At 37.4% G+C, this 21,634-nt stretch overlaps 1 protein-coding gene across 3 annotated transcripts in view; it reads left to right on the top strand.

The window, feature by feature from the left end:
- PDS5A (PDS5 cohesin associated factor A) overlaps positions 1 to 20,859 on the top strand; it is a 154,250-nt gene extending 133,391 nt beyond the window's left edge. For all 3 annotated transcript variants that reach the window (XM_041751997.1, XM_041751998.1, XM_041751999.1), the window contains 5 exons: positions 2,355 to 2,417; positions 3,142 to 3,287; positions 4,840 to 4,948; positions 9,405 to 9,757; positions 18,193 to 20,859. In XM_041751997.1, the coding sequence (XP_041607931.1) occupies positions 2,355 to 2,417; positions 3,142 to 3,287; positions 4,840 to 4,948; positions 9,405 to 9,757; positions 18,193 to 18,196 (675 nt within the window). In that variant the 3' untranslated portion in view covers positions 18,197 to 20,859. The remainder of the gene's footprint in view (positions 1 to 2,354; positions 2,418 to 3,141; positions 3,288 to 4,839; positions 4,949 to 9,404; positions 9,758 to 18,192) is intronic.
- Positions 20,860 to 21,634: the final 775 nt, after the last annotated feature.

The raw sequence follows: 21,634 nt of genomic DNA on the forward strand, positions 1-21,634 counted from the left end.
GTTGATCTAGGGTTACCGTGACCAGAATAGTTAAGTACCCAGATAGAATCTTCATATAAGATCCCAGGGGCACCTGGGTGGCTTAGTGGTTGAGCATCTGCCTTTGGTTCAGGGCATGATCCTGGGATCCTGGGATCAAGTCCAGCATCAGGCTCCCTGCGGGAAGCCTGCTTCCTCCTCTGCCTGTGTCTCTGCCTCTCTCTGTGTGACTCTCATGAATAAATAAATAAAATCTTAAAAAAAAAACAGTGATCCCATCATCAGGAATTAAATTGATGTGGTGTATCCGGTTGGCCCAGTCAGGAAAGCATGTGACTCTCATTCTCAGGGGATTCTTGATGTCAGAGTTGTGAATTCAAGCCCCACATTGGGTGTGAAGCCTATTTAAAAAATAATTTAAATTGCTGTTTGTCACTAGAACCTAATTTTAGTTGGATTTGTTTTGATATCTGAAACAGTGTTTTTGGTGTTTTTTTTTTCTTTTAGATTTTTAAAATTTATTTGTTCATGAGAGACGCAGAGAAAGAGGCAGAGACACAGGCATAGGGAAAAGCAGGCTCCATGCATGTAGCCTGACATGGGACTCGATCCCGGGTCTCCAGGATCACGCCCTGGGATAAACGCGGCGCTGAACCACTGAGCCACCCTGGCTGCCGCGAAACAGTGTTTTTATCCTTCTTAAGAACTACTTTTTTCTGTTTTCAGTGAATGCCTTTCTTCATTTCCTTTTCTGATATGTTGCTTTTAATCTGATATAAATTTAGGGACACCTGGGTGGCTCAGTGGTTGAGCATCTGCCTTCGACTCAGAGCGTGATCCCACGATCCGTGATCAAGTGCCACATCAGGCTCCTTGCAGGGAACCTGCTTCTCCTTCTGCCTGTGTCTATACCGCTCTCTCTCTGTGTTTCTCATGAATGAATAAATAAAATCTTAAAAAAAAAGATATAAATTTAAACTCTAGGAAACTAAGTATTTAAGATAATGAGCCTAGTGAGGCCATAATATATCTCAATGAATAAAGTGAATGAACTTTAGTACCCAGGCTTTGTGACATTTATTTTAGCTTCATAAAAGTGTTTGTCCCCCACCCCCCAAAAAAGACACAGCTGTGCCTGGAACACATGCCAAAACTGTGATTTATTTATTTTTCTTTTCTTTTCTTTTCTTTTCTTTTCTTTTCTTTTCTTTTCTTTCTTTTCTTTTCTCTTTTCTTTTTTCTTTCTTTCTTTCTTTCTTTCTTTCTTTCTTTCTTTCTTTCTTCTTTTTTTGTGATTTCTTGATGGGCAAATTTAAGCCTTCTGTTCTTTCCTATAACAACAGTGTGAAGATAAATTTAATAAGAGAAAAGAAAAAATTATTTTTTAAGTGAGATTACTGAAATTAATAAACTTTTTTTTTGGAAATTAATAAACTTATTGGTCATAGTGAATACTTATGTGACACTGTCATGATTTATCTGTGTGCTATTACCCGGATACTTAACAGAAATTTCAAAGAATTCTTAAGTTTCATATAGATGAAACTTTCAAGAAAGTACCATCAGTGTCCACATTAACTCTATTAACGTAAACATCACTGCTGCCAAAGAACATTATAATTCATTTAATTATATTTTGGCAGTGTATTTACCTATATGATTTGGACAGTCTGCTTATGGTTCTAAGAAATATAATATTTTTAATTAAAGTTACAATTTTTCAATGGGAATAATTTGCTTGAGATCCAGTGTGGAGTTATTTTAGTGAATATTGAGTGCCTAATATATGCACTGTACCATTTTGGATGCTTTGGAATTCCAAATGAAGTAGATTTTATACAGTAGAGAAAGTAGTTCAGTGAATAACCTGGAGACTGACTGCCCTGAACTATATGAAAAAAATAGGAATGTGTTTTATTTAAAATGTGATTTAAGGGCACCTGGGTGGCTCAGTCCGTTGGTTGTCTGCCTTTGGCCCCAGTCATGATCCTTGGGTCCTGGGATCAAGCCCCAAGTTGGGCTCTCTCCTCAGCAGGGAGCCTTTTCTCCTCCCTTTCCCTCTGTGGTGTCTCCTCTCAAATAAACAAATAAAATATTTAAAAAGTAAATAAATAAAATGTGATTAACTTAAATAACTTAATTGAGTTCTGGTATTTGCCAAGTCTTATGTGCCATTGAGTTAAAGCTACACTTAATAATATGGTTCATTAAATTTGCTTTATATGAGGAATTAATATGTTATGCTAGCTCAAATATAATTGTTATTGTAAGCACAGTGCCTGAAAAGTCTCACTTAGACAGTAAAAAAATACACGTGTTCACTTGATTTTTTTTTTCTTTCTTTCTTTTTTTTTTTTTTTTTTTTTCTTGGACAGGATTTCTGTAATGACAAGAGTTATATTTCAGAAGAGACCAGAGTACTTCTGTTAACAGGAAAGGTATTATGTACTAGATAATTCGGAAATCTTTATCTCATGTGTATATTACTTCTCTTCTTAGAAATAACCTTTAAATGTCCCATGGATTTTATAGTTCCTGATTCTTAGGGATGTATTGTGGATTGTAGCATCTAAAGCATTGTTCTCTTAGGCTTTTTTCTGCCATAAATGACTCTTGAATAAGACCATGTGTTCTTATCAGTACTAGTAAGCTTCAAAGTACTCAGAATCCATAAAGCAGATTTTCTCAAAAAATGGTATAATAAGTTTAGATATGTAAGATTAAAAAAAGAAATGATTTTAAAGTATTAATGAGTTAGATAATTTGTATTCTATAACACTTAAAAGAGCAAAAGTAATTTTTGATAAAAAAATGTGTCTATTACTACATACATTTAATAGTTTATTTGTAAGACATTTTATTATATTTTATTTGTTATGTATTTCAGTGTGTTTCAGAGGCACTTTTTATTTTGATTGAACAATAAGGAATAATTAAATACTGCCAAGTTGTTTTTAAATAGAAGTAATGCCTATGACTTGTAATTGTATTTAGACCAACTTGATTTTTCAGAATTCTAATTTCTAATAAATTTAGAATTTAACTTCCCAACGTAACAGCAGTTCCTTGGCTTAGGCTAAACAGTATCTTTTACATGTATCTAATTTTATATGAATTCCTTACAGTAAGGTATAAAATAACATGCATATGTGTAATTTTTAGCCAAAACCTGCTGGAGTACTAGGTGCAGTAAACAAGCCTTTATCAGCAACAGGAAGGAAACCATATGTAAGAAGCACTGGAGCTGAGACTGGAAGCAATATTAATGTAAATTCAGAGCTGAACCCTTCAACCGGAAATCGATCAAGGCAATTTTTTTTCTCCACTTATTTTTGTTACTATCACTCATTACTTGGTTCATCTTTTATTTTTTGCCTAAAGCACTAGATCACAAAAATAGAATTTAGGAAACATTTTTGTAAAATATAAAAGCAATGGGTTTAAATATAAATAATGATGGAAATTCAGAGTGCACAATTCCATTTTGCACCCATTTAACGTTGCAAACATATAAAAAAGTTAAATGAAACAGATGTAAGAATTTCTAATATAATTAATTTACATGGAAGTGTTTATGAAAGAAAAGTTAACACTTGGGATCCCTGGGTGGCACAGCGGTTTGGCGCCTGCCTTTGGCCCAGGGCGCGATCCTGGAGAGCCGGGATAGAATCCCACGTCGGGCTCCCAGTGCATGGAGCCTGCTTCTCCCTCTGCCTGTGTCTCTGTCTCTCTCTCTTCCTCTCTGTGACTATCATAAATAAATAAAAATTAAAAAAAAAAAAAGAAAAGTTAACACTTAGGAAACAACACATTAGTTCTTTTAAAGAAATAGAATTTATAGGGCAACCCGGGTGGCTCAGCGGTTTAGTGCCGCCTTCAGCCCAGAGTATGCTGCTGGAGACCCGGGATCGAGTCCCACATCGGGCTCCCTGCATGGATGGAGCTTGCTTCTCTCTCTGTCTCTGTTGTCTCTCATGAATAAATAAATTAAATCTTAAAAAAAAATTTATATATTTTTTAAGTTTTATTTCAATCAAATTAGTATAACATGAGTTAAGATAACATTGTTGTAGCATTTCTACTTACAAGAATATTCCATGTGTATTTTAACAAGTCTTTACCATGGTAGCCACTGCATAAAAATTTTCACCTGACCCTACTTTTATCAACATTAAAAATTGAAGCTTTTAAAGATTTTTTTTCTTACTCATGAATTTTTAAGTATAAACTCGGTTGGTGTTGTTTTAAACACATTCTTAGCAATAGAACCCCAAAATATAAGATAAATTAACATGGAACATATGTGGTTTACAGAAATAGTAGGTCTCAAACAGCTGCCCCCTCCCTTGCAGAGCATTAAGAACACAGACTGGAGGGGCTCCTTGGTTAGCTCAGTTAGTGAAGCACTCTTGATCTCTGGGGTTTGAGTCCAAGCCCCATTGTTGGGCACAGAGATTACTTAAAAATAAAATCTTAAAAAAAAAACCACACAGACTGGAAACAACTATACTATACACTCAATTTATCATTGTATTTTTAGTTTGTTTTAGAGTTTCCTACCCCCAAGAGAAAGTCTTAAAAATGATTGTATGATTTTGTTTCTTGACAGCTAATCTTATCAGATAGTTTTAGGCAGTCATTTGTGCCTTATATTAGTAAGGCTAAAGGGAATCAATAACACGGTATAATTTAGCAATGATCTATAACCACAGAAGATCTGAATCTTGCTAATGTTGCTTCACTTGGCTGGACTTCTAAACTAGCCTGAGCTTCTGTTTGTTTCCTTATTGGTATAGTGAAAGGATAGGCTCTCTGTCATTTGGTGAAATAATGAAGCTTTGGTTTATTTTTCTTCAACAGGGAACAAAGTTCAGAGGCAGTAGAAACTGGAGTTAGTGAAAATGAAGAGAACCCTGTGAGAATTATTTCTGTCACACCTGTAAAAAATATTGACCCAGTAAAGAATAAGGTAAAATTTAACAAATGGATTTCTCCCAAAGTTTCATGGTAGATGTAAGAAGCCCACAGTTGACAAGTTGATAAATACTACATATTCTATATTTGCATGTACCACCTCTCACTATAGTTTATGCTTCCACTCTCTAACAAATGATTCAGCCCATATCACTACTCATTTCAAGAGTTTAGGTGGTCACCCACACCCCTTAACAGTTTCCCTTCTTCCACACTAATACTCCCAAAACTTGAAAGACTAGGAATTGAGAGTTTTTGAGATCTTTCAAAGTTTATTGACTCCACTAAGGGATGTGAACAGTTTGATTTCTATTATATTTTTAATTTAAAAGTTAAATTTATGAGTTAAGCTTTTAAAATATATTTTTTTGTTTAATAGCCACATTCTTTATTGTTGACCTTATAATTATGGCATCTAATTTCTTAATTTTGTGGCGGGAGAGAAAGCTTGGTAGGAGAATTACAGACCTGAGTCTGAATCCTAGCTCTGCCACTCGTTGGCTGTGTGTTTACTTAGGCAGGTTGCTTGACTTCTCTAAGCTTCTGTTTAACTATAGAATGAAACTGGTAACTTATCTTAGTAGGGATGGTATGGAAATACTATTGTTCTTTTTCCACAGAATCATATTCTTGATATACTTGTGTTTTTATTGCCCACCATATATTTATAGTATTCATCAAATGTTTTAGGAATCACCCTCGGGTACATAAACACAGGACTGTACAGTTACCCTGCAATAGCTCAGCTCTGCAAACTTATTATCTGAATTCAAACTGAATAGATGAGGATATATTTTTAGATCAGTCTCTCACTATTCAACCTCTTGCTGCTTGTTATCTGAACTTCAGTATGTCAGTAGATTCAGCTAACAGGGAGCCTCTCACTACCAAACTCTGGAATTCAGAAACCAATAGACTTGACTATTGTGGGATTCTTGTATAGAATTAAACAGTCTTGGGGATCCCTGGGTGGCTCAGCAGTTTAGCACCTGCCTTCGGCCCAGGGCGTGATCCTGGAGTCCCAGGATCGAGTCCCACATTTGGGCCCCCTGCATGGAGCCTGCTTCTCCTTCTGCCTTTGTCTCTGCTTCTCTCTCTCTCTCTCTGTCTCTCATGAATAAATAAATGAAATCTTTTTAAAAATATGGTAAAAATCAAAATTACCCAGCAAACTAGATGTGGGTGTTTACAATCAGGACATTCTTAGGGCACCTGGCTGGCCCAGTCAGTTAAGGGTCTGACTCTTGATTTTAGCTCGGGTCATGATCTCGGGGTTGTGAGGTCAAGCCTCACATTGGCCTCTGGGCTGGGTGTGGAGCCTGTTTAAGCTCTCTCTCCTCCCCCCTTCCACGGCCTTCCCCCTCTCTCTCAAAAAAGAAAAAAAATTGGGGGCAGCCCCGGTGGCCCAGCGATTTGGCGCCGCCTTCGGCCTGGGCTATGATCCTGGAGACCCAGGATCGAGTCCCGCGTCAGGCTCCCTGCATGGAGCCTGCTTCTCTCCCTCTGCCTCTGTCTCTGCCTCTGTCTCTGTCTGTCATGAATAAATAAATAAAATGTTTAAAAAAAAAAATTGGGACATTCTCTCCTGTTATTTACACTGTGAGAGAAATCAAATTGTAATATGAAGGATGGGTAAGGGAAAAAGAAACAAAACATATCCCATGGATTCAGGCAAGCAGTGTTGCCAGTGTTGTCCTTAAGGAATCTTCTTTTTCTTCCTACCCGTGGCTGCCCAATGAGTTTCCCCTTTCCTTTGCCTTATACATGAGTTCTTTAATTATATATTCACATAATATTCATAAATGTGTAAATACAGTTATGTGCAGGATTTTTAATGCAATCTTTTTACTTTTAAAAAGTCATTTTTACTTTTTAGTCTTTTTACTTTTAAAAAGTCTTTTTCCCCCATTTTAGCATTTACACTTTGTGTGTGTGTATGTGTATATATTTCCTTTCCCCTTTTTTGCCACTACAAACAATATTACATTAAAAATTAAATGTGCATCAGACATTTACTGGTGATTTTTATTTCTATGGACTTAATTCCTAGTAGTGGGATTGCTGAGTCAAAGAGTAAAATGTATTACAGATTTTAGATATTTCTATATTGCTTCCTTGAAAAAGTGGAACACCTGACATTGCTATTCATCAAGGTGTAAGTGCTTTTTTCTCTATATGCCCACCAATAACAAATTTTAGGGTTCTTTTTCATTTCTTTCAGTCCCAAAAATCAAAACTAATCTAATGCCCCACTATATTAATTTACATTTTTATACCAGTATTGTTGTTGACTACCTTGTGAATTACACCTGAGATCTACCCATTTTTAAATAATCTTTTTCTTACGTAACTTAACTTCTGATGGCTGTAGTAGTTTTACCTTCTTGTTAATATTCTTGCTCCCTTCCAATCCATTCACGATACAGCAGCCAATTTTATCTTTTAAAAATGTAATTTGGATTAAATTTGTCCTCTATTGAAAGTCCTTTGGTGACTTACATGAGCACTTAGAATGAAATCAGATTTCTTCACCTGTCCTGTAAGGCATTTGTGCTCTTCTCCTACCTTATCTTGAATCCCTCTCCTATCACCCCTCATAATTCACGTTCCTTGTCTCTTCCAAGTTCTTTCCCTCTTCATATACTTTAATGGTCCTCTTTTCTCTGTATAGCATACAGCACTTCTCACGTGATGAATGTCCTGCTTTTATATTTTTAAAAAATATTCCTTAAAAGCCAATTAGAATTGAGGCTCCCTCTGATTTTTTTCATGCCCTGAAAAATCAATGCCCTGTTCTTTGATCTCTGAGCACTTGGGATATTTTGTACTTGAATGTTTGTTTACTTTTTAAAAAATTAGCAACTACCATGCTAATCTCCATAAGGACAAAAACACTGTCAGTTTTCTTCCCTGATCTGTGCTCAGCAGCCACTGCACCTGCTAGGCATTCAGTTGAATGAATGCTTCCAACTGCAGGATTAATAATAGTTGGTCATCCTGTTAACCCTCCTGTCATCCTAGAATCACTGTCTTTCCCCAGGCTGACACTTTGCCTCTTTCTTCTCTGACCCATTCTGTGGTGTTTTACAGTTTAATTCTGGTGGATGACCTTATTCTTACTCCTTCAGGTATTATCCTTTCTCTTAAAATGAAGATTAACAGTAAGATAAATAATTAAAATAAGGGGCACCTGGGTGGCTCAGTCGGTTGGGCTTCTTTGGTTCAGGTCATGTTCCCAGGGTCCCAGGGTCAAGCTCCATGTTGGGTTCCCTGCTTGGTGGGGAGCCTACTTCTCCCTCTCCCTCTGCTGCTTCCCCTGTTTGTGCTTTCTCGCTCTCTCTCAAATAAATAAATAAAATCTTAGAAAAAAACCACACATAGTAAAATAAACCCTAAAGTAAAACACTGATTTGTGAAATTTTTTCACTGAAATTACTACTTTCATGAGTTTTCATGAAACATAAAAGATTTATCATTTTTACTCAGATGTTCTGAAAAGATTTTCTGGGGGAAATGGAAATTAATTAATTGGAAAAGATATAGACTGATTTTTTGGATAATGATAGTGCTTGTTTGTTTTCCTTTAATCAGTTAAAATTATTATTCCTAAATAACCTTTGTATAAAAGTCACTTTTGATTCTAAAAACTATTAAAGTCCATTATATCTATCATATTAAAATGGGATTCTATTATTTTGAACAAAGACCCAGATTTGGATCTTTGACTAGAACGTGTTGAATTAATATGTATATTTAGTAAACTAAAAAGAAAAAATGTTCAGAAAACAGTAGAAGGTTAATGATTACAGCAAAAATGACAAAAATTAGAATGTATGAGTAGAGTGAGAAATTGAAGAACTTTGTGTCATAGAATTACAGAAGTTATTCTAGACAAAAAAGCATCATAGGTAAAGAGCATATTCAATTATGCAAACATGCTCCCCCTTTTTAAAAAGTTTAGATAAATTTAGGGGCGCCTGCGTGGCTCATTGGTTGAGCAGCTGAAGCTCAGGGCGTGATCCCAGGGTCCGGGAATGAGTCCCACATTGGGCTCCTTGCGGGAAGCCAGCTTCTTTCTCTGCCTAGGTCTCTGCCTCTCTCCCTATGTCTCTCATGAATAAATAAAATCTTTAAAAGAAAAAAAAAAAAGTTTAGATAAATATAGAGCATACCACCGATTAAAAGGACCTTTTCATGAGTATGTATACCACCATACATTTCAATAAGCATTTATTAGATACATTATATGTGCCAAGCCCCATGATTGGCACCGCTCTCAGGCCCTACCCTCAAGGAGTTTGCATTCTACAAGGGACTCTATAAGCAAGCAGTTCATTAGAAGCCTTAGAATTCCAGCTACTCAAAAATACTTTCAAAAAAATACTACTTTCCAGTACAGATATTGATATTTAAGCAATTTGCATTTACAGAATTCTTTTGTGCTCTTTTAGGAGATTAATTCTGATCAGACTACCCAGGGCAACATCAGCAGTGACCGAGGAAAGAAGAGAAGTGTAGCAGCAGCTGGTACAGAGAACATCCAACAAAAAACAGATGAGAAAGTAGACGAATCAGGACCACCTGCCCCTTCAAAACCCAGGAGAGGACGCCGACCCAAGTCTGAATCTCAGGGCAATGCAACCAAAAATGATGACATAAACAAACCTCTTGGCAAGGGAAGAAAGAGAGCTGTGGTCAGTCAGGAAAGCCCTGGGGGTCTGGAAGCAGGTAATGCCAAAGCACCCAAACTGCAAGATGTAGCCAAAAAGGCAGTACCAGCAGAAAGACAGATTGACTTACAAAGGTAATGGACACCATTCTTTCTGAACTGTTAATTTAGACATTGTGTTTTATTTTTAGTTTGTGCCGGTTACCCCCAAACACCTAGGTATTTGAGACTGAAAACTGCCCTTGGTTTTCCTGAGTAGGTTATAGTGGCATTTATTTTGATCTCATAACCTCCAGGAAGCCAGTTTGAAGAGAGGTCTTATTTCTTTTGGTTAATTTTTAATTAGGATATCGTGTTGTGATATTTCTGCTTACTAGCAAGGATGGTATTATATTTTGCTTGGTATCCTTCACATAGTTACATGGGCTTTACTTAATTTAAAGGGCTACCTTTTTGGGTAAAAAGGTCTCAGAAAGCATAAGACAGAAGTCATGACACACAAACAGGTATATCCTGCTCTTCAATTCCTCTTGTTAGAGTTAATTTTAATATAAATCAACAATTTACCCCACCCCACCCCCAATCTCCAGTGAAACAACCTCACAGCTGCTCATCTTTGATCATTCCTAGGCTGAGACTTCAGCTTCTCTACCCTGTAATGGTCGTGTTCCAGCGGGAGACCTGGAACTTGGCTCCTTTCACACTTGGCCTGCCCTCTGCTTTTTTCCTTGTATATCTGTACCTAACTCATCTCCCCTTGAGCTTAGATGACAAACATCTGAATTTCTTCTAGGAAAGAGTTTTGATCATCTCAGGATGATCTTACCATCCTGCTTCAGTATTTTTATAAAGTACAGTGTTGCCTGAAGCATATGTGTTAACAAGTACATTTTTTAAATTACCATTCACGTTAAATTTTCTTACATTTTAAGTGTCTCTAGCTACCTTTTACAACATCTCATGGGAGCAGATCCAGGCCCAAACCTGATCTAAGTAATGGATGTTTCTCCTACTCACTTGTAGTTTTATGGACTAATAAGTGTAGTACTGAAAGCAGTTGGGGGCAAATGTATTATTTTTCTCCTCAGATCTGGATCTTTGACCTAGAATGTCTTATTTAACCTCAACCTCCTCTTTGTCTTCAGTAAGACAGTATAATAATACCTTCTTCAAAGGACTGTGGATCAGTAAACGTAAAGCACTTTAAAAAGTGCCTTTCACAGAATAAGTAGTCATCGTTGTAATCATTGAATTCTAGTTTCTCTACCCCTTAATACACTTTTCAGTTACACAAAAGTTGAACAGTTTCCTTCAAGATGGCCAGAATTTTCTAAAGGATTTCTGAAATTCTGTTTTAGCCATTCCATTATTAGTACTGATCATCACACATAGGCCACTTGAGCCACCTTACCTTACCTCTCATTTACTGTCTTTTTGCCTTCTAAGCAAAATATCTAGTTACTTACTTGGTCCCTGAAAATGTTTTCAATAGCAACCAGACCTTGTCTCTGATTAGGGCATTGTAAAACCCATTGCTCTGCTTTTGCTACACCATGTACCTCAGTATCGTTAAACCAACAAAAATGGCTTACATGCCAGGGACTGGTTAAAAATAGCATTGAGCCTTCTTGAAAATCTAAAAATGTCTTCAGTGAAAAAGCACCTTAGAAGTCTCAAGTATGCTGGCTGTTAGGTTGAGAGGGGTGGGGGGACTATGTTAGTCAAAACAAGTTCTGTGATGGTTTTATATTCTTAGTGAAGTTAGATGGTTAAATTAGATGTTCATGACAATGTTTACTGTGTTAATTCAGTAGAATAGATCAGATATTTTGCACACATACTTCAGAAACTTCTGCTTGAACTGTCTGCTACTAATTGAACAAAACATAGAAGTACATTCTGAAACTTCTCCCAAGTTTCCTTTTACCTTTTCCTAAACCTAATATACAACTCTGCCCTCTCATTCTAGCATTATGACTTCAGCTTGGAATCCTGATGAACTATTCAGTGAAAGCTCACTCACTGAAAGATCACTGAAAGTCAAAGATCACTGCTCATGATCACCTCTTGCATAGAATTGAATGCCTTATAGGCACCATCAGTATTGCTCCTGGTACTTCTCATTCGTTCTTTCAACAAATACTCAACTGATAAGAATGCTCGCATCATGCTGGGTGTTGACAATACAGATGTATCCAAAATGATAGTTTTGAGGTTCTTGCCCTCACAGAGTTTATTTCCCTAGCTTGTCAACTCCAAAAAAGTTTCACATTAGGTCTGTTGATTGATACAGGAAATTATAAGAATTTTTTTTTAAGTACTACATAAAACCAAGTGAAATTCCGACACCTGTTAAGGACATGATGCTAAGTGAAATAAGCCAGACCCCAAAGGATAGATACTATACGATTCCATTTATATGAGGTACCTAGAGCCATCACATTCAGAGAGACAGACAGTAGAATGGTGGTTGCCAGGACGAGGAGGGGTAGGTTTTAGTGTTCAGTAGGTGTACAGAGTTTCATTTGGGGAAGATGAAAACATTCTAGAAATAAATGGCTATGATTGTACAACATTGTGCATGTACTTAATGCCACTGAACCATGTCCTTTAAAATGGTCAAAATGGGACACCTGGGTGGCCCAGTGGTTGAGCGTCGGCCTTTGACTCAGGTCGTGATCCCAGGGTCCTGGGATCGAGTCCCGCATCAGGCTCCCTGCAAAGAGCCTGCTTCTCCTTCTGCCTGTGTCTCTGCTTCTCTCTGTGTGTCTCTCACCAATAAAGAAATAAAATCTTAAAAAGAAATGGTTAAAATGATAAATATTAGGTCATATAAATTTTACACCAAAAAACTGCTACATAGGAATAATGATCGCTAACACTAATATAGTACTTATTATAAGTCAAGCTCCATTCTAAGCTCCTTGTTAATGTATTAAATCCTTAAAACCCCTCTTTGTGGTAAGTTGTATCATTCTCAGCTTACAAAAAGGACGATACCCAGGCATAGAGGCCCCATACAGCTTTTCATCTCTGCTTATATGAATAGTGCAGCCAGGATTAAACCCAGGCAATATTACTCCAGAGTTTGTAACTGCCATGCTATATTGTCCTTGTAAGATAAAATTAAGTCTTAATTCTAAGGCACTGCATGTGTACACAAAACTGGTGTAAGAGAGAGTGCTTTGAAAATTCTTGTGTACTTTATATTCTTATATATCTTAAATAGCTAATGTAGTTCATATGAGTAATAGTTTCCGTAATGGAGTTTTTTAACTCTTATGTAAAAAGGTAGCTTGTTTATTTTTTTAAGTTTATTTATTTAAGTAACCTCTGTACCCATCATGGGGCTCAGATTCACGTAAAAAAAGTACAGGTTAAGGGCAGCCCCGGTGGCGCAGCGGTTCAGCGCCGCCTTCAGCCCAGGGTGTAATCCTGGAGACCCAGGATCGAGTCCCACGTCAGGCTCTCTGTATGATGCCTGCTTCTCCGTGTCTCTGCCTCTCTCTCTCTCTCTGTCTCTATGAATAAATAAATAAAATCTTTAAAAAAAAAAAAAAAAAGTACAGGTTAAGCCAAACAGACCAACTGTAGTCCTCTTTTTAACCTCTTTCAGAGTATGTGCAAATGAGAGCCCCTGCATTTAGCATCAGAGAGGAACAAACCAAGCAGTAGATCAGATATTCTTGAAAACGGCACACTTAAAGTAAATGAAGCACCTAATGCTAACAACATTGTCAGACTGATGAAAGTTAGGTACAATAATGTGTGGAAGATAATTGGGGTAGTCCTTGGCCTATATATCAACATAAATAATAGTAATGATAGGGAAAGGTTGTTAACTATATATTTGCCTTGCCAGCAGTCAGTTTGAAGTAAGTATAACCCTATATTAAAGATAAGGAGACCCAAACAGGCTACTGTCTCAGGGCACCTGGCCAGTGTCCTGCAGAGCAAAGCTTCGAATCCAGGCGCATCCCTTAGTAACCACCTCAGTGTGGTGGGTTCTCTTAATTTACACAGCATTTTGAAACATTTTTTTTTTTTTAATTTTTTTTTTAAATTTTATTTATTTATGATAGGCACACAGTGAGAGAGAGAGAAGCAGAGACATAGGCAGAGGGAGAAGCAGGCTCCATGCACCGGGAGCCCGACGTGGGATTCGATCCCGGGTCTCCAGGATCGCGCCCTGGGGCCAAAGGCAGGCGCCAAACCGCTGCGCCACCCAGGGATCCCTTTTGAAACATTTTTAAACTGTGAACATTCAGAACTCTATTTTTCTTTTTTTTTTTTTTTAATATTTTATTTATTCATTCATGAAAGACACACAGGCAGAGAAGTATGCTCCATGCAGGAAGCCTGATGTGGGACCCGATCCTGGACCCCAGGATCACGCCCTGGGCGGAAGGCAGATGCTTAACCACTGAGCCACCCAGGAGTCCCTGTTTTTCCTCTTAATATGTAAAAGATACTGTGTAATAATATAAAAGATACTGTGTAGTTACCACCAAATCGTGGAGTAGATACATCAAAACAAAAGTTCCTTATTTGTGATTCAGCTGATATTTTAACTATCTCAACTTAAGGAGAAATGTTAAACCATCAAAATCCTGACAGTACCAGCTTTATTTTTATTTCATGGTGGGACTGTAGCTTTCACTTTCCTATAAGACTCTATAAGACTCGGGATCCCTGGGTGGCGCAGCGGTTTGGCGCCTGCCTTTGGCCCAGGGCGCGATCCTGGAGAACCGGGATCGAATCCCACATCGGGCTCCCGGTGCATGGAGCCTGCTTCTCCCTCTGCCTGTGTCTCTGCCCCTCTCTCTCTCTCTCTCTCTCTGACTATCATAAATAAATAAAGATTAAAAAAAAAAAAAAAGACTCTATAAGACTCATTGAGGCACGTGGCTGGCTCAGGCGGTAATGCATGCCACTCTTGATCTCGGGATCATGAGGCCGAGCCCTACGTTGGGCATAGAGTTTACTTAAAAGATAAATAAAAGTAAACATACTTTTCATTAACTGCAGGTAGTACCTGTGATTGATTTGACATCCCACCTGAATTTTCCTGAGACCTGGTGATGATCACATACAGATTAAAGCCATACGATTAAATTCTCATAAAACTAGGACAACACCTTGAATCATCCTGTTAATGTTGTCATTAAAATTTCAACCAACTAATTACTAAAAGAAATGGGGTTGCCAAACCTGAGAGCCATCAAACACTAAATCTGTGAGCCAAGGATGACTCCAGAATGATACTCATTGCCTTGGTAACTCAAAGCCTAGCCTAAAGGCTTTGCATTGTGGAGTGAGATCCAAATTGCTGCACTGAAGTTGTTCACCCCTGGACTCAAAGCTTGAGTGTAAGACTTTGATAAATAAGGCCCAGTACCCCTAGTGCTTCTCTCTGCCCCTGCTCTCTAATTTCACATGCCACTTCAGTCTTTTTCTTAACCTTGCATTATTCTTCATAACTTTTCACTTGCATAATTTCTCACTTCTCAGATGGTCCAGTCCTGCTCTGGCCACAGGTTTTCACAGTAACAGCTGAAAAGAGCCTCTCCCCCCTGACATTACCCTGATCTTCTTAACTCCATGTATTCCTTTGTCCTTCTGAGTAGGAATCTCCTCAAGGTAGCCAATCTATAGCTATGCTAGCATCACCTTTCAGAGGCTATATTTGGAATTGTTACTACTTTTGAGAAAACTCCTGGAATTTACCCTATTTATAATAATTAGCCATTTGTGTATTATGGTCAGGAAACAGTATCTGACAACCTGATAATTAACATTGGCTTTCTGAGTTTTGAGTGAAGGGTAGATCATCATTTCAATTATTAAGTTAATTTGTTTTTCCTTTTTGTTTTTGAGCTATTATCCAGATGTCAAACAATTCCAAACATTTTGCATTGAAAATGTGTCTGCATAGGTCTGCTGATTCACCAGTATGTTTTATTAGACTTAAGGCCTTAAAGTTGTTACAAGGAAATTATCAGGAAATACCAGTGGAGAAACAGTGCTTAAATTTGGGACTTCTGGGGAAACTAAATATAAGGAAATTATCTATAGGAAAACAGACTATTATTTTCCCATCTTTGATGAATATATTTTGTTCACTGGGACACCTGGGTGGCTCAGTGGTTGAATGTCTGCCTTCGGCTCAGGACATGATCCCAGGGTCCTGGAATCGAGTCCTGAATCGGGCTCCTTGCATGGAGCCTGCTTCTCCCTCTGCCTGTGTCTCTGCTTCCCTGTGTCTCTCATGAATGAATAAATAAAATATTTAAAAAATATATATGTTTTGTTCGGTATGCTTGGTGTGGGAGTGTTCAAGAATCTTGGAATTTCTATTTTATAAGCAAAGAATTTCCTATTTCCTGTGCTGATTTGTATACTCAGAAAGTTTCCTGTCATTACATGGATTCATATCTTCAACTTATAGGAACCCCTAAGTATGTATCCTCATATGTTAATCATATGTACCATGGTACATAGGTACCATGTAACCATGTAATAGATTCATATCTTCAAATTATAGGAACCCCTAAATATGTATCCTCATATGTTAATCATATATTAGTTTGATATGAATACTTATTCAGTTTCAGTAGCAGGTGAATTTTATCAAACTAGTATGACATCTTTTAGAAGCCAGGTACTTGATGTGATGGCAGTTCACTTTGTGACACAGAATCAAATCCAGCAAATTCTTTCAGTGATCTAGATCATTTAAAAGTCTGTGAGAGCAGCCCGGAACATACTGAGGTATGAGGTAAATGGAAGCTTTCCAAAGGTGCAACAGCAACTTATAGAGTATTCTTTGATATCATATTATTAAATCTGCTTTATATATCATAACAAATTAAGTCTCTATAAGATCTTAATCACTTAGCTTGTTTTTAAGCATTGTCATCTTAATAAAATATATATGTAGTGGAATACAGGTAAATATCTCCCTTGTATTTCTCCCAAGTTTGAAATTGTTGAGGAGGAGACACAGTTTTTTTGGTTTTGAGGTGGTTTTTAAGATTTTATTTATCCATGAGAGACACAGGAGAAGCAGGCTCTTCTCAGGGAGCCCAGTGCAGGACTCAATCCCTGGACCCAGGATCACTCCCTGAGCTGAAGGCAGACGCTCAACCGCTGAGCCACCCAGGTGTCCCGGAGACACAGTTTTAATACTGATACGGCTGACAGAAAATGTGGAAATGACAGGCCAGGTGGCTACAAATGCCTTGCCTCTAAATTGAACCACAGGCAAACCAGAATGGCCCTTTTGGAAGCAAAAGATACAAATCTAGGAGAAGACAAGCCCAGCATGCTTAGTTCCTCCTACCCCTCGCCCCTCACCTATTCGATGGATTCTTCTCTTTCCAAAGAGGAATTAGGGGAAAGAAGAGATCACATTCCCATGCTTATGCTTCCAGAGATCAGACTCTCTCTCCTTACTAGGAAAACGGGACCAGTGGGGATTTCATTCCTCTAACGTCTTCACAGGATTAAAGTAAATTTTCCTCCTTGTTGTTTGTTTGTTTGTTTGTTTGTTTGTTTGTTTGTTTTAAGCATATTAAAATATATGTGTTTGGGGCACCTGGGTGGCTCGGTTGAGCGCCTGCCTTCGGCTCAGGTCATGATCTCAAGGTCCTGAGATCTCTGTGCTCGGCAGGGAGTCTGCTTCTCCTTCAGTTTTTCTTTCTCTGCCCCTCCCTCCATTTGTGCTCTGTCTCTCTCTCAGAAGCTTTTAAGGAAAGTAAAATGTATGTGTTTACCTGGTTTGGAAGTTAGAACTTCTTTTGCTATTTATATAAATTCATTTTGCCATAAGTGCCCAGTACCTTTTTTTCTGTAATACCATTTTGAAATAATTGTAATAACAAATTACAGTTATTTCAAATAAATAGCTTCTATTGTTTTATTATGGTAAGCAAATCTGCCATTGGATAGCAGCACCTAATGGTTGAAAATAAAAACTTCATTGGTGGGATCCCTGGGTGGCGCAGCGGTTTGGCGCCTGTCTTTGGCCCAGGGCGCGATCCTGGAGACCCGGGATCGAATCCCACATCGGGCTCCCGGTGCATGAAGCCTGCTTCTCCCTCTGCCTGTGTCTCTGCCTCTCTCTCTCTCTGTGACTATCATAAATAAAATTTAAAAAAAAAAAAAAACTTCATTGGTATATTGTGTTTATATGTAGTTTAGAGAAAGATTCCTTAAAATAAGTAAAGGTCTCAGGTGAAAACTGGAAAAAATATTTTGAGGGTTTTTTTTGTTTTGTTTTGTTTTGTTTTGTTTTGTTTTAATCTATGAGAGACAGAGAGAGAGAGAGAGAGGCAGAGACACAGGCAGAAGGAGAAGCAGGCTCCATGCAGGAAGCCCGACGTGGGACTCGATTCCTGGTCTCCAGGATCAGGCCCTGGGCTAAAGGCGGCGCTAAACCCCTGAGCTACCCGGGCTGCCCTATTTTGAGATTTTTAGATAATAACTGTAGAAATGAAGTAATTCTAGTTTGGTTTGTTTTCCTGTTTGCATCTTTTCTAACTTTGCTTTCTTCTATTCCCATCCCCAAGGTAAAAAGAAAACTCATTTGCAAAGGGAGAAAATGAAGGCCAAACAGAAGCACAGGCTCCAGCTTCTGCAAGAACTTGGATTCACAATGTCCCTGAACAGAAAATGAAGTTAACTTCAGAACACACTTTCTGCCTTGAAAACTGAAAGAAACTATTACTTCCTTTTCACATGACCACAAGTCCTTTGATGGAAATGTACAGAGAAACTCTTGAGAGAGAGAGAGAGAGGCTAAAAGCAACTCTATTCTACCCTTCCCCCTAGACTTTTCTTACGAAAAGTCAATAATTAAGCAAATTGCTTAACACTTGGTTCCAGTTCCTGCATATCTGGAGTTTAAAGGCATAATATACCATTAATTTCCATGCTGCAGTTTTTATTTTAAGGAAAGTAACAGGATGTCCTTACACTGACACTGAAAATTCATCAATTTTAGAGCCAGGAATTCCCGTGTTACACAAGAAAAAAAAAAATAGAAGTCTACTGAATTAATTTTTTAGAAGAAAAGAGATCAGATTAAATATTTCTTTGTTTTTCCTTTTGGAAACTTTTATGTATAATTCTTTCTGCCTGCCTACTTTTCTGCAAAAATGAGATGTACAGATTTCAGTTCCCTGCTATGAAAAGTGATGTGGTGGCAATTTTATAAATGTTGCTTTCTGATTTTTATCAGAGTGAGAAAATAATTAAGATTATTATTGATTTCATATCACTTCATATTTTGATTTCCCCTCCATTTTAGTTTAATATAATTTGCAATAAATGTACATATTGTTGTTTGTTTCATAAAGCATATCACTTTAAAAAGGTTTTTACTCCTGTGATTATGTTGGAATATTTGGAATTTTAAAGGAGTAAAGACTGCCCAGCATTTGGTTTTATAATGTTTGTCACCAGATTTTTATTATTGATGTAAAGGAAAAAGTCAATTTTTTTAAATAGTTGGACTTTGGCAGCTTTGTAAGGAAAGTTGGAGGTGTTTAGGATTGCCATCAATTTTCAGCATTGTGCTATTGGGAATTAAGTATTTTGCTTTTTGTCTGCCAGTCTGGGCTCAGTTTTTATGTTTATTTTAGAAGACAACTGTTGCATCGATATATTGTTTCTTGGCATTGTTCAGCATAGGTGATGTGTGCACTTTTTGTGTACACATAATCATATTTAAGTTTTTTGCATAAAATAAATGCTTCTAGAGGTCATATGGTAGTCTTTTTTAATCTCTTTATCATATTATGTTTTCTTTCTTTTTATGTGAAAGGGCTAAAGTCATAAAGAACATGATTACAGTCAACTCTCCATTATCTATATAAAACAGTGACTGTGCCTCAGATTTTGAGTTGCAGTCATAATTTAAGTTGTAAACTGAATGAAAGCAAGTATGTTACAAGAGCTGATTCAGGAGGAACTTGTAATTGATCCTTTCTCATGCTCAAGAGTTGTTGCCCCCCAGTCTTCATTTGAGGCTCTTTCTCAAAACCATAACTGAATGTGCTCACTCAGCTGCCTTGCACGTTCCTAGGAGGGTCAGAAGACATAAACGACACGTGCACTAGAACCGTCTTGAGATGCTATAGTCCACAGGCATGTAAAACAGCGAATGTGAGTAATGTCAAAATAAAAGATTATGTTAAATGTGAAATCTGCTAGTAGTAAATGTCACGTATGATCTCCTAGATAATCAAGAGTTGGCTGTATATTGACTCAGTGAAAGATGGGTAACTTTCAAATATGCATGTACACACATGTAAGTATCAGATGATGGTTAGGGAACAGTGAATACAAGTGATAGAAAACGATACCTTTTTAAAAGGGCAAGAAAAGCCCTGCTCTTCTTATTGCCTCTTCATTACCCTTTAGAAGTATAAAATATTGCCTCCAACATGCTGAAAAAGAATATCTATGCATAAGCATCAGAGAAGTCCCTCAAGCAAACAGTGGACGTGTATATTTAGAAAGATTTTAAAGTGCTCTTAGCATCAGACAACTTGATTCACAAGGCCACTGACCTGTCACCAATAAAAAAAAAGCACACTGGTAGGGACCTTCTTTTTCAACTCCTTTTGATTACTCAGCATCACAGCTGACTAGATTACCTAGTGCTATTTAACAATGTAGCAGACCCATTTGCATCTGTTTGTGGCTGCATTTTTGCAGGAGAGGAGTTTAGCTAAAAGGATCTGGTCCGCAGGTGTATGTAAATGGCCCCTCTGGTTTCATAATGTGATGCAAGCATCTGGCACTAAGGGAAGGGAGAGTAGGATGATAAAAAGATTGAGATGATGGGGAGGGACTTAAGGGACATTTGTCAGTTTTCCTTTGAAAAAGGAAAATGTTAAATCCCTTAGGAATTTGATATTCACATCTCAGAGAAATACAACACAAAGTGCAGACTTATATTTGAGAATTAATGTTAACCCTTTGTGTCTAGTTTGAAGCTTCTTGTATTTGTCTAAAACTACAAGCCAGAATTTTGTATCTCCTTTGATAAAAAGTGTGTATAATGTAAAGTAGTTTTGCATATTCTTGTGCTGCACATGGGCTGAATTTTTAAAAAATTTTTTAAAGACTTGAAGCAGAACCTTGTAATTTGTGTAAATGATGAGTGTAAAATCCTACCATAAAATGCTAAAAATATGCATTGTTTCAAATAAAACCAAGAAATGCAGCATTATATAGTAGTGTGGAACCCTGAATATTCATGTACCCCCTGGTATGTCACAAGTTGATAAAATATCTGCATATTTTCTGTTTGAAATCTGGAGTCTGCATATCCTCATGAGAAATCAAATGTAATCATAAGTCAAAAAAAAAAACCTTCAAACTTCTTGGCTACATACTCTGATCTGACCGACAGTGACTGAGGGAGAGCATAATAGATGATAAATTCTGATAAGCATTTGGGAAACTTTAGAAGTTCCTTTTTAACCCAAGAACTTAAAAGTGGCCTTTCATTTATACTATGATAACATCTATTTATTGCAAATTTTGGACATGCACATTTAGTTTATAAACTGATGGACAGCAAGCAGATTACATGTATCGGAAATAAGAAATGGACAGAATGAGAAATAAGAAAGCTAGCTATCCTGCCTGGTTCTGTATTTCACCCTCCATGGGATTATCATTCTACACCTTGATATTTGTACTGTCAAGACGTTTCTGTCCTCACTATTCAAGTGGATAAACTGTTCATAGAAACCAGTGGAGACCAACAAGTCTCTAACAGTCTGAAAACAAGCTTTGCAGCCTGCCTCAACAATGATGGCATTGCTCACAAGAAGTTCGCTGTAAGACAGTAACACTGTAGAACAATGGAAATGAATGTGCATAATCACACACCTCCTCAGCCTGTAAACCAGAGCTTTAAATTTTCAATTTCATAAGAGTAATAAACCTTCTTTACTTCATTTTGTGTCTTATTTGAAAGGCCAGTGGCACGATTGG

This window comes from Vulpes lagopus, chromosome 4, assembly GCF_018345385.1.
Source record: "Vulpes lagopus strain Blue_001 chromosome 4, ASM1834538v1, whole genome shotgun sequence".
In the NCBI taxonomy this organism is placed as follows: domain Eukaryota; kingdom Metazoa; phylum Chordata; class Mammalia; order Carnivora; family Canidae; genus Vulpes; species Vulpes lagopus.